Source organism: Colletotrichum gloeosporioides, assembly GCF_011800055.1.
Source record: "Colletotrichum gloeosporioides strain Lc1 chromosome Unknown consensus_79, whole genome shotgun sequence".
NCBI lineage: Eukaryota > Fungi > Ascomycota > Sordariomycetes > Glomerellales > Glomerellaceae > Colletotrichum > Colletotrichum gloeosporioides.
The window spans coordinates 176,651-192,275 of NW_025544724.1; the positions used below are offsets into that span (position 1 = coordinate 176,651).

The 15,625-nt window shown below is 50.3% G+C and overlaps 6 protein-coding genes across 6 annotated transcripts; 5 read left to right on the plus strand and 1 right to left on the minus strand.

Annotated features, from left to right (window-relative positions):
* Positions 1-7: 7 nt before the first annotated feature.
* Positions 8-1,372, minus strand: GCG54_00015483 (uncharacterized protein; the record flags this gene model as incomplete). Its single annotated transcript, XM_045415266.1, has 1 exon — positions 8-1,372. The coding sequence occupies one exon, from the start codon at positions 1,370-1,372 to the stop codon at positions 8-10; it is 1,365 nt and encodes a 454-aa protein (XP_045259264.1).
* A 2,184-nt stretch (positions 1,373-3,556) lies between these two features.
* GCG54_00015484 (4-coumarate--CoA ligase 1) lies at positions 3,557-5,584 on the plus strand (the record flags this gene model as incomplete). The annotated part of the gene is made up of 7 exons (XM_045415267.1): positions 3,557-3,587; positions 3,653-4,227; positions 4,289-4,391; positions 4,450-4,584; positions 4,632-4,939; positions 5,006-5,167; positions 5,246-5,584. The coding sequence occupies 7 exons, from the start codon at positions 3,557-3,559 to the stop codon at positions 5,582-5,584; spliced, it is 1,653 nt and encodes a 550-aa protein (XP_045259265.1).
* A 762-nt stretch (positions 5,585-6,346) lies between these two features.
* GCG54_00015485 (putative sterigmatocystin biosynthesis monooxygenase stcW) lies at positions 6,347-8,450 on the plus strand (the record flags this gene model as incomplete). Its single annotated transcript, XM_045415268.1, has 6 exons — positions 6,347-6,596; positions 6,786-7,247; positions 7,302-7,438; positions 7,535-7,856; positions 7,921-8,104; positions 8,294-8,450. 6 exons carry the CDS (start codon positions 6,347-6,349, stop codon positions 8,448-8,450), a joined length of 1,512 nt encoding a protein of 503 aa, XP_045259266.1.
* A 494-nt stretch (positions 8,451-8,944) lies between these two features.
* GCG54_00015486 (Alkaline protease 1) lies at positions 8,945-10,341 on the plus strand (the record flags this gene model as incomplete). Its single annotated transcript, XM_045415269.1, has 4 exons — positions 8,945-9,247; positions 9,314-9,685; positions 9,738-9,843; positions 9,893-10,341. The coding sequence occupies 4 exons, from the start codon at positions 8,945-8,947 to the stop codon at positions 10,339-10,341; spliced, it is 1,230 nt and encodes a 409-aa protein (XP_045259267.1).
* A 1,007-nt stretch (positions 10,342-11,348) lies between these two features.
* On the plus strand, positions 11,349-12,909 carry GCG54_00015487 (Glutathione-independent formaldehyde dehydrogenase; the record flags this gene model as incomplete). The annotated part of the gene is made up of 8 exons (XM_045415270.1): positions 11,349-11,462; positions 11,529-11,554; positions 11,610-11,653; positions 11,722-11,895; positions 11,953-12,093; positions 12,149-12,527; positions 12,581-12,653; positions 12,706-12,909. The coding sequence occupies 8 exons, from the start codon at positions 11,349-11,351 to the stop codon at positions 12,907-12,909; spliced, it is 1,155 nt and encodes a 384-aa protein (XP_045259268.1).
* Positions 12,910-14,398: 1,489 nt separating this feature from the next.
* Positions 14,399-15,565, plus strand: GCG54_00015488 (uncharacterized protein; the record flags this gene model as incomplete). The annotated part of the gene is made up of 1 exon (XM_045415271.1): positions 14,399-15,565. The coding sequence occupies one exon, from the start codon at positions 14,399-14,401 to the stop codon at positions 15,563-15,565; it is 1,167 nt and encodes a 388-aa protein (XP_045259269.1).
* Between the last annotated feature and the right edge of the window lie 60 nt (positions 15,566-15,625).

The window sequence follows — 15,625 nt, forward strand, 5'->3', positions numbered from 1 at the left end:
CGATCCACTAGTTGACAAAGTTCCAGCATTGAGACTCGTAGATGGGGATCTCGACCTCGTACAAAGACTTGGTATAAAACTGAGTGACAAAGGCATCAACGTTGAAGTGGAAGGTGCTGGCAAACCATGCGCCGTTGATGCACTGATCTCCAGTGGGCTTCGTGAAGGTAACTCCACTGGCACTTGTGTAGGTGAAGTCCAGATCGACAGCGAAAGCGTTAACAATCTCAGGCTTTGCCTCGATACCAGCGGACATGTCGAGCAAGCCGTTGAAGAGCTTGACACCCAGAGCCACTGTCAAGTCGGCGTAAGGGTTCAACTGAAGCTCGACCTGGGCGCTGATGTCCGTGGTAACATTGGTCTGGGGCTTCCAGCCAGTGGCAACGGTGTTGGCTTTGTTGAGGAAGTCGAGATGGACGGTAGCCTCAGGGATAGAACTGACCACACCAACAGTGGCGTTGACGGAACCCGAGGCAGCGAACTCGATGCCAAGCCCAAAGTCGACCATGGGGCCAACGTCAATGATGCCCGGAATAGAGAAAGCAGAAACAGTAACGGCAAGAGGGTCATAGTTGTAGAGGTTGGTGGAGTATTGGGCATTGACCGCGGCGGTAATAGCAAGGTTCAGATCGGAGGAGTAGTCGAGGTCAATGTAAAACTCATCCACCTTGAACTTCCAGAAGTTGTAGTGGACATGACCGCTGAGAGTAACGGTGGTGTCAAGTTTGGCTTCGTTGGCAACGATAGTCAAGGGGTCGGTTGCAACGAGTGTGGTGCCAGAGAGGTCGGCAGATATTGTGCCAGAGAGGTCGCGTTTGGCGGTGGCAGTGCCAGTGTGAGTGAAATCGATAACGGCATCGTTCAGTTGGTCACGGATTTGGACTCTGGATGATGATGCGGTCAAAGTGAGTGTGGTATTATCGAAGGTGTATCCTGAGATGACATAGATTCCACGCTCATGCTCGCTGTCGCAGGTACCGTTGTGGTTGGTAATCATGGTAAAGTTCTTTGCCGGCCAAGAACTCAAGCACGAGTTGTAGTCGTCAGTAGCACTGAACTTGAGAACGACATCAGTGTCGGAGCAGGTGATGTCGGTGATGGTATCAATGTGCTCTAGGAGCACTGAGGGCTGCTTCATCTCAGCATGAACCAATGCGTTGGTTGCGTTGAGACCCTCATAATCTAGAGTGACATTGATCTTAGGCGTGAACTTGGCAGGGCCGAGAGGAGTTGCCGGGATTGAAGCCTGTCGCCTGACGGGACGAAGCAAGGCCGAGCTAGGGGTTACTATATCCCGTACCGGCAGGGCAGCCGAAATCGCCGTGCCAATGAAGGCCTGCGCGGCAAAGAGAGTGAACAGAGAGGACTGCATATCGAGGAGGCAGTTTCTATGTAGCGGGAAAAGAGTGTAGAGAGATGATCAGGAAAGCTTGATTCCGAAAAGACTGTGTGACTTATGTCGAGAAAGAATGAACGGGTCAATGAGTGACGACTGATTGTTGCTGTGAAGACACAAGATCTCGATTCTAGACGATGCAGAGACCTAAAGACTTTATACGCGAATGTGAAGTCTTCAAAGGCTGCGTCATCACTGCCGTGAAGCATCACTATCACGGCCAGACCGGGAACAGGCCACTGGGGATATCGGATTGAGTCCCAAACGGGATCATAGTCCACCGCGCCTCATCTCTGGCTGGGGTTGACAGTACCGCCGCAAGAAGAGAGCTGAAAGCCATTAAGACTGTGGAGTGTGGAGGTACTGGCTGACCAGTCAAGGATTCAGGATCGTTGCACGTTGTATTTCATCGGAGTAAAAAAAGGCGTCTTGGTCCACTAGAGCCCCGGCCTCTTCGCCCGGTCCCTACGCTCCATCTTACAGACTACAGGCGGATGTGGCTGGTTGACGTTTCGATTAGCAACCGAATCACGAATCTGTAACTCGCGTGTCGGTCCATAAAGGCTGTTGAACCTGAGGTCTGATAACCTATAATGTTGTTAGTCTTGACTGGTCATGCCCCAAAACGTCCCAATTCTGGCAAACGCCCCAATTCTGGCGATAAACACATGTCCGATGATACGCCTGATAGGCTGATAAGAGACCGAAGACCTAAAAAAACACAGGTCCGGCGAACTTCCGAGAAGTCAAGCTTCTTCCCCAGGTTTACCTCGCTCTCGCTCCCTCGTGCCATTGGTAGTCTATTTGTGATCACGGACCTGTGGAGCTCGCGGAGAACGACCTCCATTCGGATGCGGCCCGGGAGACGCGAGTCAGGCCCGGAGTCCCAGCGTGTCGTTCGTCCGATCACGCGTTTCAATCACAGAAACTCAATTCATTCCGCATAAACAATTGTTTGAAACTTAATTGCCTTGCTCGCGGCTGCTGTTCGATGCGTATCATTCCATCCTCTCCCGATGGCCCCAGTAGCTTCAAGGCATCATTTAGAGCTTCTGGCTGCTCTGCGGAGACCGATATCGGCACGTTGTCGACCTCAAACGGTTTGGCCGAGGAGAATGAACCAGGGTTTGGCCCAGTTGAGGCTGTCATCCTAAATGGGAAGACCTCTTAGCTAGGAACCCCACAGCTGGCCAGATTTTCTGCTTTAGGCACTCGCGAGCTCGCCCCTCGGAGCCTCAATGGCTGAGCCTATCTCTGGGGAGTGCCAGAAAGTGATCTGAGTCCGATGTCGTGGGGAAACATCATGCTTGGCCCCCATGCTTGACCCTGCGAGGAAATTGGTAGGTAATGCTAAGCCTCATGGCATGGGACGAACGATACTACGTAGTAAATGGGTCCCAATTCAGCTTTATTTTCTATGGCGTTACGGTATGACTGTAACGCGGTAGATTGCGGGTGGGATCAGTGTGGCATCCTTGCGGGTGTATTCTGTAATGATCACTCAGCTAGAAAACACGGGCTGTGTGCTGTGCCAAGAAGGATCAAGCTATCGGACTTCTCGCCGGACAAGGTATGCATTTTATCACATTGTCCAAATAAGTAATTGACCTCGGCGCTCTTGACTCGCCAATTAAGCATGAGTTGACATCACGACCCTATGTGAATATTTTCGAAACATCTAGCGGACTCATACCCCGACATGGTATTAAGCGCCGCGGCGCGGTAAAGTGCAAGTTGGACCCATATGAACAATCGCGACCTTTCAACAGTTGGATTTTCTGGCAGACCTGAGGGACGGCCGAAATCTATCTGTCCGATCCGATCGATGTAAGGGGCGGATCTGCCTTTGTGAGGTCGAATATCACTGGCGAATTCCTGCATGCTGCATCTGAAACAGTGTTTCGGGAACGTACTTAATTGCACAATGAGGTCATAAGCACTGCGGACATACTACTACCACAGTCAAGATGGTTGGCTTCGTTCCGTCGGTAGACCGCAACTTCCCCGCACCGGCATTTGTTGTACAACCGGGTAAGCGATCCCGGCATCCCATACACCCAGCCCAAAAGTTCGAACTTTACGTTCTTTCTATCCTCCAAATTCGTAGGCTGATTTTTAGCAAGGGTCGTTAATCTTGGGACCGCGCCCCCTTAGTCGAACATGCCATTCACCGGACCGCCGTTGGACCCTGGTAAGCTGGTGTCAAGCCCCTTCGCATCCATGTCGCCCAAGCCCCTCGCTGATATCCGGGCGCAGTGTCCGAATCCCTAACGATATGGGATTGGTTGTTCGAGAAGCAGCCCTATGGTAGTAGAGCGAATGCCTTCATCGACGGGTTGTCAGGACGTCGCATCTCATTTCAAGCCCTAAAAACATACGCGACCCTTGCCTCCATCTCTCTGAACCGCAACTATGGTCTCGAACCCGGCACTAAGGTTGCAATCGTTTGCAGGACCTCGGTTTGGTACCCAGTTGCACTGTTTGCAGCCATACGGTTAGGCGCCATCGTGGTCCCCTTGCCGCACGAGGCCAAGACTCCAGATTATGAGTACTTCCTCAAGACCTCCGATGCCGAGATTGTCTTTGTCGATGAGTCAACCGTCAACCAAGTTCGACCTGCTTGTTCTCGTCTGAACATTGATTCGGATCATCTCATTTCTGTTGACTGTGATGTCAAGGACCTGAGGTCCATTGGGACCTTGGTCGAAGAAGCCTGCTCCTCTCAAGTACAGGGGCAGGTTCCCCACTGGCAGTTGCCGGCGACTCGATCAAACAAAGAGGCCTGCGCCTATTTACCCTTCAGCTCGGGTACAACTGGATTGCCCAAGGCAGTGAGATCGGCCCATGTTTCAACCCATTGAGAGCACCAATTGAGTGTTGACTGAACTTCAGGTTATGATATCCCATGCCAATGTCATTGCGCAGTGTCGCCAGATGGATACCATGGACCCTGGAACAAGGGAGACGATCCTGGCCCCGCTGCCTTTCTACCACAGTATGTGGCATCTTATCATTCTTCCAATCTTTTTGCTAATCCAGGCCTGCTTCCACAGTCACTGGGCTGCTGCAATTTCTGCACGTGCCAATCATGTTCGATCAAGACGTCGTCCTGTTGAGCAAGTTCAACATGGCAGACATGATGAAGACTATTCTGTCATACAAGTGCAAGGAACTATGGCTAGTTCCTCGTGCGTATTCTTTTCTAATTACCTTTACCGAGCTAATTACTCCCCAGCACTATTGATCCGCATGGTCAATGAGGAGGTGGCCAGAAAGAATGATCTGTCATTCGTCAGACAGCTCACTACTGGAGCGGCACCGCTGTCTCCACAAGTCATCGAGAAACTCGCCAAAGATTTCCCTCAAGCAAAGCTCAGACAAGCATATGGAATGACAGAGAGTTGCAGCTGCCTCACGACTACTCCCAAGGATCTACAGGTCTATGCGAATGCTGACAAGGTGGGGAAGTTGGTTCCAGGCACGCAGATCAAAGTAGTCGATCCCGCGTCTGGCAAAGAGGTTGGGTACGGTGAGGAAGGCGAGGTAAATTCGCGAACAATTCAACAACTGTCTAGTAGACTTCAAACGCTAATCACAGATTTATCGTAGATATGGGCCTTCGGTCCTCAGGTTACTATGGGCTACCTGAACAACAAGAAAGCAACAAGCGAAACATATGACGAAGACGGCTACTTACACACCGGGGATCTGGGCATAATGCGGCCGGATGGCTTCGTGACTATCCATGATAGAATCAAGGAGATGATCAAGGTCAGTATGGTGATATAGAGAATCTGCTATGAATGTGACCATTCTTGAATAATATACTAACATCCCCTCGTCTTCTAGGTCAAGGGTCACGGAGTAGCCCCTGCAGAGCTAGAGGACACTCTTCACGGGCATGAGAAGGTTGCAGATGTTGCAGTCATCGGTGTACCGGACGAGTACGCCGGAGAGGTGCCTAAAGCCTTTGTAGTAGTAAGAAAAGGCGTCAGCAAGTCTCAAGAGACAGCGCAGGAACTAGAAAAACATGTGGAGGGGCTAAAGACACGGTACATGTGGCTTCTCGGAGGGATTGAGTTCATTGACCAAATCCCTAAGAGTGCCGCTGGAAAGATCCTTCGGCGCAACCTCAGAGAGATTGAAAAGAGGAGGCGAGAGGCAAAAAAGACGGAGTCCCGTTTGTGATAGTCGACTACCTGTCGCAAGTCTTCTCTAGCTAATTGATTCACTCATCCAAGCATAATCTGTGCCGAGTCCATGAGTTCCTGTGACCCTAAAGACGACACAATGAAGTCTCAATCTGCCTGAAATCCGATCCCATCCCTTCATCTTCTTCTGATAGTATTTACACCTGAAATAGTGATTAAAAAGCGATGGCGGCCGTCCGCGGATGCTTGATATGGTCTTAAAGGAATTGACATGAACACTAGATCATGTTCAGGTTCATAAGACATATTGATTGAATATGGAGGTTTGGTGAAAGCAGAGGCTCAGCACAAACGCTCGTTCAAATGCCTCACATTGACGCAGCCAAAATGGAAGTCATGGTCATTCAGTTGTCTCCGATAAGCTACTTTGAACGGGCAGCTGGGATGCGGGGCGGATCACTTCGTTAGTGCCGCTTCAATTGGAAGCCGCCAAAGCCCCCGGCTCCCACCAAGTACTTAAATCGAGTCTGGAAATGGAAATGCCCCATTCTTCGCGGGGAAGTTCAGGCGGTCTGTATTCCGAGATCTGGCACCGACGGCCAATGCCGCGATACGAGCGGGGATCCTTGCCCGCCCGAGGGGAAGCGCAAACACATGCATAGCAGCCCTGATCGTCACCCACAGGTATCCCTTGGACTGAGCTTTGATTTTATCATTTCAAGTCTTCAATCAGAAATCTTCTGTCAGATTGCAATCGCTTCAAAACTACAGTCGAAATCATTCTGACCAGATAGTGAGGATGGCGCCTCACTCGGACGTGGAGCAGGCACAGCCTGATCCGGACACCATACCGTTGGTATTCGATAACAAAGTCGGCGGAACTCCTTTGAATCATCAATATGATGGGCCATACAAGGTTTCAGAGCACATTCTTTGGGCACCACGGAAGCTCAGAGTTGCTTGCATCGGTGCCGGAGCTTCTGGACTGACCCTGTGTTACAAGAAAGAGAAGGAGTTTGGCGAGGGCATTGATCTCGTCGTATACGACCGTGAGCTGATTCGAATATCGTTCTTTCTCCAGGGGTATTACTGATTTTCTTTCTTTTCAGGACACCCTGCCTGTGGAGGTGTGTGGTACGTGAATAAGTACCCAGGCTGTCGATGTGATATTCCGTCGCCATCTTATCAGCTCTCGTTCTATCCCAAACCGGACTGGTCCCAGTACTGCGCTCCCGCAGAGGAGATTCAGAAGTACTATCAATCCTTTGCCGAAGAGCGCGGCTTTATTGAAAAGTACATTAAACTACGCCATGAGGTCGTGCAGACGACCTGGGACGAAGAGACCAGCCAGTGGATTCTGGATATTGATGAGCTGCTTGACGATGGCAAAAAGAGACGTTTCCAAGACAAGGTTGACTTTCTAGTTGCCAGTATTGGCATCATGAACACCTGGAAATGGCCAGACATTCCCAACCGGGAAGCCTTCAGAGGCAAGATGATGCATTCAGCAGCGTACGATACGTCTGTGAACCTGAAGGACAAGTCGGTCATAGTAATTGGCTCCGGAGCTTCCGCCGTACAAATTGTTCCTGCAATTCAACCATATGCGAAGAAAGTGACGTCTTTCTATCGCACGCCGCAGTGGGTCAGTGGTGGTGTACCCCTCGAGGGCTACACGGAAAGCGGCCAGAACTTCTCGTGTACGGATAGACCCACATTCATACACGACTGAAGTTCAATCTAACTCTCGATAGATACGAAAGAACAGATTGAAGCTTTTCAAAACGACCCAAAGCTTCATCTGGAACATCGCAAGAAAATGGAAGACAGCATCATCAAAGGGTTCCCCTTTAACATTCTTAACCACCCCATCCAAACTTTTGGCCGCGAGGTACAACGAAGTTCATGCTTCGGTTCAGATTTCCAGCTAATTAGGTTTGTATAGCTACTTGAAAAAAGCATGACCGCTGCTCTGAAAGGTGATCAGCGGCTAATCAAGCGTCTCATTCCGTCGTTCCCTGCGGGGTGCCGACGAATTGGTCCGGCGGAAGGATTTCTGGAATCATTTCATGAGGATAATGTGGAGTTAGGTGATGGAGACATCGCAGCCTTCACGGAGAAAGGCGTTAGAACTGTTGATGGCAAGGAATACGAGGCGGATGTCGTCATCTGCGCTACCGGCTTTAACACAAGCTACCGCCCTTTCTTCCCAATTGTCGGACACCAAGGCCGAAATCTCGCTGACGTCTGGAAAGATGACCCAGCGGCTTATCTTGCACTCGCAATAAGCGGGTTTCCAAATTTCATGCGTACGTTCCCCCTGCGAAAACAGAGAGACGCCGTTCGTGCGTGGCTGATACATTGATCATAAAGTTGGATCACTCGGTCCGAACGCCCCATTAGCTCATGGATCTCTGACACATGTTCTCGAGGCGGCTCTTACCTATGTCTGCAGGGTGATTCGAAAGATTCAAGTCGACAATATCCGATCGATCGACGTCAAGGTTGAGGTTCTGGAAGAATATAACGAGCACGTACACGAATGGCTGAAGAGAAGGTAGGCCCTGTGATCCATGGCACTATCCACGCATCACAATTTATCAAGGATCACTGACAAAGGAATTATCTGTAGTGTTTGGGCTGGTGGCTGTCGCTCTTGGTACAACCAAGGGAAGCCTGACGGGAAGGTTATCGCTCACTATCCTGGCTCCTTGGTTCATTGGCGCTTGATGACGAACCAGCCCAGGTGGGAAGACTATAACATCAAATATCGAAGTCGAAACCGATTTGAATTCATGGGTAACGGGTTTACTGACGTTGAGGTCGACGACAAAGACGTGTCCTGGTATTTGAACCCAGAGGAGATTGAGAAGCCTTTGTTCACTTCTTTGAATCCTGTCTAGAAATACAGTGGCCTCAGAGGGTTTTCGCATGCATTCCTGGAAAATCACAAACTTAGTAGTAGTATTGAACCGCTATCTGACCGCTCAGCACGTCATTCAAGGCGGTGGTGATCTTTGGCGGTTGTTCAGACAAATCTGGACGCCAAGAGCTCTGATAGCGGGTACAGCCATCTTGGAGGAGTTGCATTGAATCCGCTCCCAGGCCGATTAGCAAGGATTCAGCTTGCCCACCTTCCATGTAGAGAACTCTTCCGTCTTGGCTACTGGGTACACCACAATAATCCAAAAGCTCCTACAGCTCAGTAGAGAGAATCCAAAGGCCATGCAGGAGATTAGCACCAAGCTGCATTACCACAGTGACTAGCAATATTAGATAAAAGTAGAGGGCATTGTAATTGGTTGGGCAGCTTTCTATCTCTTAGATAAAGGCTTGCTTGCATGATGCATGCGTCGGTAGCCAGCTTTCTGTTCTTCTCGTGCAAGTCTCCGTCACCATGGCCCATATCAAGCGAATAGCTCTGCTCCTATGGCTAAGTTTGCCTGCATTCTCGATCCCACTTGCCAGTGACGCGTCGGCGGACGACATCGTCCCAGACAAGTATATCGTACGTATCGCACCAAACACGGTCGACGCCGATTTTGAACATCACTTGCAGTGGGTCGGAGCAGTGCATGCGCGCAGCTTGATGCGACGCAACACAGCTGGTGTGGAGAAGACATTTGCAATTGGTAGCTTTCGCGCATACGCTGGGGAGTTCGATCAAGTAACGCTTGAGCAGATCAAGCAAGATAAGAACGTAAGTTGTGCGGTATCAAGCAACGAAACAGAGCCCGTTTGATTGACAGAAATATTCATATTGAAGGTTATTACGGTCGAAGAAGACCGCGTAGCTGAAGTCACGGCTGTGGCTACCCAGGTTGCCGCACCATGGGGTCTTGCAACTCTATCGTCTCCTGCACCACTAGTCAACGGCAATAACGCCGGGTATCCGTACCATTTTGATAGTGCAGCTGGAGAAGGGAGCTTTGCGTATGTGATGGACACCGGTGTTACTGTGGCACACCCCGAGTTCGAGGGTCGAGCTTTCAAGGGTTATAACGCCTGGGCTGCTACTGGCGAAACGTTTGATGATGAGTTTGGCCATGGGTCTCACGTAGCAGGTACAATTGGTGCTGCGACCTTCGGGTTGGCCAAGAAATCAACCATCTTCGACGTCAAGGTTGCTAGAGGAATTGTGAGTACTCTCAGAAGATAGTCGGCGAATTACTGACAAAGGTGGCGCGCAGGGCTATACTACCACTGCTCATATGCTAGATGGCTACAGCTGGGCTGTGAACAACATCACAAATACGCCAGGACGCATTGCGAAGGCGGTGATCAACATTAGTATAGGTACGTGGCTTCCAGCAACTTAGTTCCACTGAGCTGAATATTGTATCAGCTGTCCCCAAGAACGAAGCTATCAACGCTGCAGTTGATGCTGCGTTTAATCTCGGGGTCACTACCATTGTTGCTGCCGCGAACGACGGGAAAGACGCAGGAGCCAAGTCACCGGCCTCAGCTGCGAAGGCGATTACCGTCGGTGCAGTCGCATGGAATTGGACACGTACTGACTGGAGCAATTTCGGCCCTGACGTTAACATATTTGCACCTGGTCTCGACATCTTGTCTTTGTGGAAGATATCGGGGTCTACGGCAACGATTTCTGGTACATCGATGGCCTCGCCTCATGTTGCCGGTCTCGTCGCATATTTGCGGAGCGTGTACGAACTGCCCGACGCAGCTACCGTACTGGAAAAGTTGACTGAACTCGGGCTCAAGGAAGTGGTCGGAGATGCGCGAGAGGGAAGTGCCAACTTGCTGGCACATAATGGGGTCGTTGCAGCTTGATGGATTATCAGTTAATTCGAACGAAGCTAGGTTCTATTGACTGATAACGTACCTGGAGTTTCCGACATCTTCACTTGCCTAGCACAGCTGCCGTAGTCGCTTAGGATGAATGCAGCCAAGCTCAAAGACACTCCCACATACTCCCGAAGAACCTGGGAGCTGTGAGGCTTTTACTCTTCCTGGTCCAGGCACTCGAAGTGCGGCTATAGACGCATATTGAACTGTTGGGAGCGCATTGTGCCTCGGCTTCTCTGAAACATGCAGCATGCTCTTTCTTGCAGAAATAGTAAAATGAACCAAGACGAGCAATGTTCGGCGACATTTGCGGAGAACTGTTGCGACGTCCGGGATTCTAGCAGCGGCTTGCTCTATTCATCGAGACCCATCGTCCCTGTCTCCAAAAAGTGTCGACCTCCACTTCTCCAAATACGTCATGCAGGAGCAAACTTGGGGTAAGAGGAATGATTCGATGTGTCTGAAGAACAGTCGTCTCATCTTCTGCTAAGAGTGGGGGAGGGTCTCGGATGAGATAGAACTGGCTACTCTCCCTTCCCCGCGCCATCTAGGAATGGTAATGATTCGCCGATTTGGGCCACAGCTCCAGGCTCGGGGGTTCGGGATTGATCCCCTCCCACTCGGACTTCTTCTCATCCCCCACTCCGGCCATCCTCCCGTCACACTCGAAGTTACCGGACACAAACTGGCCCGCGGCGGCATCCCCGCGTCTTGGCAAAAGTTTCCCGCCCGCTACCCCGCAGCGGCGCAGCCCCCATCTCAGTTTAGCAAGATATTCCGCGGGAGACAAGCTGCCTCGTGTGGTAGCCGGTCACCCGGGGTCGATGTCATACAATGGCACCTATTCTTGGTGATTTCTTGGGAGATGATGGCTCCTTCGTGAGGGGTTCGTGAGTGGGATAAATAAGGATGGGTGCTGCTGTGCTCCTCCTCTTCTCCTCTCGAATCCCCATTGCTCGTCATCTGAAATATACCAACCCATACGCATCACCATGGCCTCTACTATGAAAGCAGTGAACTATCAGGGACCTTACAAGGTCAAGGTTTCGGAGGTGTCCCTGCCAAAGATCCTACACCCCGACGATGTCATCGTCAAAGTCACAACGGTAAGATGAACCCCACTTTCATCTGTTCTTCCTCGAAGAGGGTCGCCAAGCTGATTGTCGATATAGGCTGCCATCTGCGGATCAGACTTGCAGTATGCCACTCCTGACATTTTGAATGTAATAATGAAGTAGCTAAGTATCTCGTAGCATGTATGAGGGACGAACTGCAGCGGAGGCTGGCATAACATTCGGTGAGTTATCCTACAACAAACTTCGAGACTTCGAGGCCCCGTGTGTCAAGTATTGACGAGGATTACAGGCCATGAGAACATGGGAATTGTCGAAGAGCTCGGTGCTGGCGTCACTCTTCTCAAGAAGGGAGACCGCGTAGTCATGCCCTTCAATGTCGCAGATGGGCGTTGCCAAAACTGCGAGGAAGGGCGCACGGCATTCTGCACCGGTGTCAACCCTGGCTTCGCTGGCGGTGCTTACGGTTGGTGCCCTGGTTCTAATTATTACCTCAAGGATGTAGGCTAATACAACTTCCCAGGATATGTCGCCATGGGACCTTACCCTGGTGGGCAGGCTCAATACCTGAGAGTACCGTACGCCGACTTCAATGCCTTGAAGCTACCTCCTGGAAAGGAGTTCGAAGCCGACTTTATTCTTCTGGCAGATATCTTCCCAACTGGTGAGACTCTTACTTGACTGTTGGATTGATGCAAGGACTTACTCGGTACTTGCAGGCTGGCACGGTGTTGAGCTCTCTGGCTTCAAGCCGGGTGAGAGTGTTGCTGTTTTTGGTGCAGGTCCCGTTGGCCTTATGGCAGCGTACTCTGCTGTGCTCCGTGGAGCATCAAGAGTCTTTGTCGTAGATCGTGTTCCTGAACGTCTTCAATCCGCAGAGAAGATCGGATGCACACCGATCGATTTCACAAAGGGCGATGCCGTGGAGCAAATCAAGAAGTCGAATGGTGGCGAGGTTGACCGATCCGTTGATGCCGTCGGATACCAGGCCGTCAGTGCAGGCGGCAACACGGAACAGCCCAATATTGTGCTAGAGAACATGATCAAGGTTACCCGAGCTTGCGGTGGCCTTGGAATTCCAGGACTTTACGTTCCGAGGTGAGAATTTTGATAACTTTGATGCATGAAAAACAAGCTAACTCGTCATCTAGTGATCCTGGTGCATCGGATGATGCTTCGGCAAAGGGCATGATCAGCCTTAGCTTTGGCAAGCTATTCGAGAAGGTATGTGCACCCCAAAGCTTCAGCTAACTGGTGCTTTGCTAAATAATCCTAGGGACTTTCTCTCGGCACTGGCCAATGCAACGTCAAGGCCTACAACAGGTATCTGCGCGACTTGATCATTGCAGGCAAGGCCAAGCCAAGCTTCGTCGTCTCGCATGAAATCAACATTGACGATGCGGAGACTGCCTACGAGAAGTTTGACAAGAGAATTGATGGGTACACCAAAGTCCTCATCCACCCTAACGGTGGCTTCTAAAGACATGATGTATGATGTACTCCGGCGGTGTTGTGGTGTTCAAAAACAGGCAGGTGATATCATGGCGGGCGGTGGTATTTTGACGCGGATGACCAGTCGTAAGTAGCTTATGACTACGTGGCACATATTGAATCATATCCCAAGTTTTACTATGCATCAAAACTATCACAGTGTGACTTGTTACTGCGCTCAGCTCGTCTCCATTCATGAATAATAGTCTTCAAATGTTGACCAACGTAATAGAAAGTGGTGCCATTCAGTGGCATGGAAGTCGCTCATACTGCAAGCAATCTATCCTCAAACAAAAGCCAGAGTGCAGGGCGTCATTTTCTTACTTGAGATTTCCTATTCTTTTTTTTTTAACTTGTCTTTCAAACGATGCAATCCTGTCTGGTAAATATTATAGCACTGTGTCTTTGACCCCCAGCTCCAGTCATTGAGTTGGTATTGTCATTTCTCGGCGCACGATGTCCCCCCAAACCCGAATTCCTGCTCCATTCTGAGGCCTCAGTCTATGTTTCTGGAACACCTGAGTCGGACTATCGTCCACATAGTGAGAGGGGTGTTTTCCATGACTCTGCACGAGTTGCGAGTATCTCGCGGTGCGTCAACTGGCATGATGTAAGCGCACGTCAGACAATCAGATTGGTGTATCTGAGGTTTGAGGGAGTATGAAGAGGCTGGCATTTTATCGATAGTCACGGAATGCTGTTGTGCAGGTCTTCTGCGGGATTGGCGTAGAGGCAAATATGTGATGTGTGCGAAAATCATCACGTTATGCGGCGCGTACGTTCATTTCCGCTACTTTAAGAAGCCTTCTATAACATATTAAATGACTCACTAAAACTATGATAGTTCACAGCTCCATCATCTCAAGCCAGGTGCCCTTTTGCGGTTAAATAGGATGTTTTGGACTGAATCACATACATTGATTTTTGAATTTTCAAAGCGCTATGCCACCCCTTTGCATTTTCTTATCGTAATACCTCTATTATTTATTTCCTTCTAACAAGTGGCCCGTAGATGAAAATCCAAAAGAAATTTGAACATTCTCCTTGTGAAATACTGGCCTGGACGCTCGAAGGACGGAAAATGTAGCGTGCTTACTCTTGTAGTTGCGACGCGCGCTGCTGAGGGACGAAGTACAACTTGAAGCCGTGCTTTCTCATTCTCGTTCAGCGCGACATGCGGAACAATGTCTTCACGCGGGGCAATATGCATAGAGCGTCGGACTTATTACCGAAAACTTACTCCAGTTGATCCCGCTTCTGCTGTGCCCCTTCGCCAAGCTGGTAGGCCATGAGCCCCTGGCTAGCAACGCAGCAATGTTCATAGTACCCACTTCCTCGCATCTTTTCGCAGATTTGCATTCTGTTCTGTTGGAACCGTTGTATATAATTCAAGGTCCTTCGGTGCTCATAGTAATCAAAGACGAGGAGACTTTGACTCAGTCTCAACATTCCACACCATATTATCGCGTTCTTTATCAATGGCGACCTTCAAATTCATTTGCGCGGGCTTGCTAGCCGTGGCTCCTTTGGCCTCTGGACTCGAAGGCCGGGACTGTACCGGTGTCAACGCCATTCACCCTCAATGCCGAAACGCCGATGCCGTTCCGTACCTCAGGGACTTTTTCTACGTTGGGGGTCGCGCTCTGGATACCGCCTCCGGCGAACTCACCGCCGACAAACTCTATGTCGAAAAACTTCGCCCAGTCTTTCCCCTACGAGAAACACCCATCGTTTTCTTCCATGGGGGAGGATGCAGTGGTACGTCTTGGCTCAACACGCCGGACAACCGCAAAGGATTTGCTAGCTACTTCATTGAGGAGGGCTACGTTGTGTACATCGTCGATGCTGTCGGCAATGGCCGGAGCACCAACATGGACTTGGAGGGATTCCCATTGACGGCGGGATCATCTTCGACTTTGGTCGAAATGGGATTCTCCGCTCCTGAGTTCTACAACGGCTATCCCCAGTCTCAAATGCATACACAATTTCCCGGCACCGGAAGAGCCGGCGATCCAACTTTCGAAAACTTCAAGAACTCCATGGTTCCATACACTACTGATAACATCACCTTCGAGAACGCCATGCGATCTAGCGGATGCAAGCTTCTCAACCTTATCGGCAAGTCGTACGTGATTGGCCACTCCGCTGGTGGTTCTGCAGGTATTTTGCTCTCCAATGATTGTCCGGAACTCGTGGCTGCCAATATCAATCTTGAATCGTCAACTATTCCATTCTTCTGGTACACGTACGGAACTGCCGGGTTCTTCAACAATGCCTGGGGTTTGGCCAATACCCCTCTTAACTACACTCCGCCGATTTCCGATCCTTCTGAGCTCAAAAGGGTTGAAGTTGGAAACTCTACCACGGCCAAGCGCAGCTGCTTCCGTCAAGTCGAGCCGGCACGCAAATTACCCAACATCGCAAGTGTTCCATACCTCATGATCACGGCTGAGGCAAGCGTTCACGTCACTTATGATCATTGCATTGTCGAATATATGAGGCAGATCGGCGCGAAACCCGAATGGATCAAACTTGCGGAGAGGGCTATCCATGGAAACGGGCACTTCATGCATATCGAGAAGAACAATGGAGAAATCGCCAAGTTAGTGCTGGACTGGATCGGGGATAAAGAGAATATGATCTGATAAGGACGTTCATATCGATATGAAGCATTTCTGGGCGCCCGATGTACATACACGCGTAGA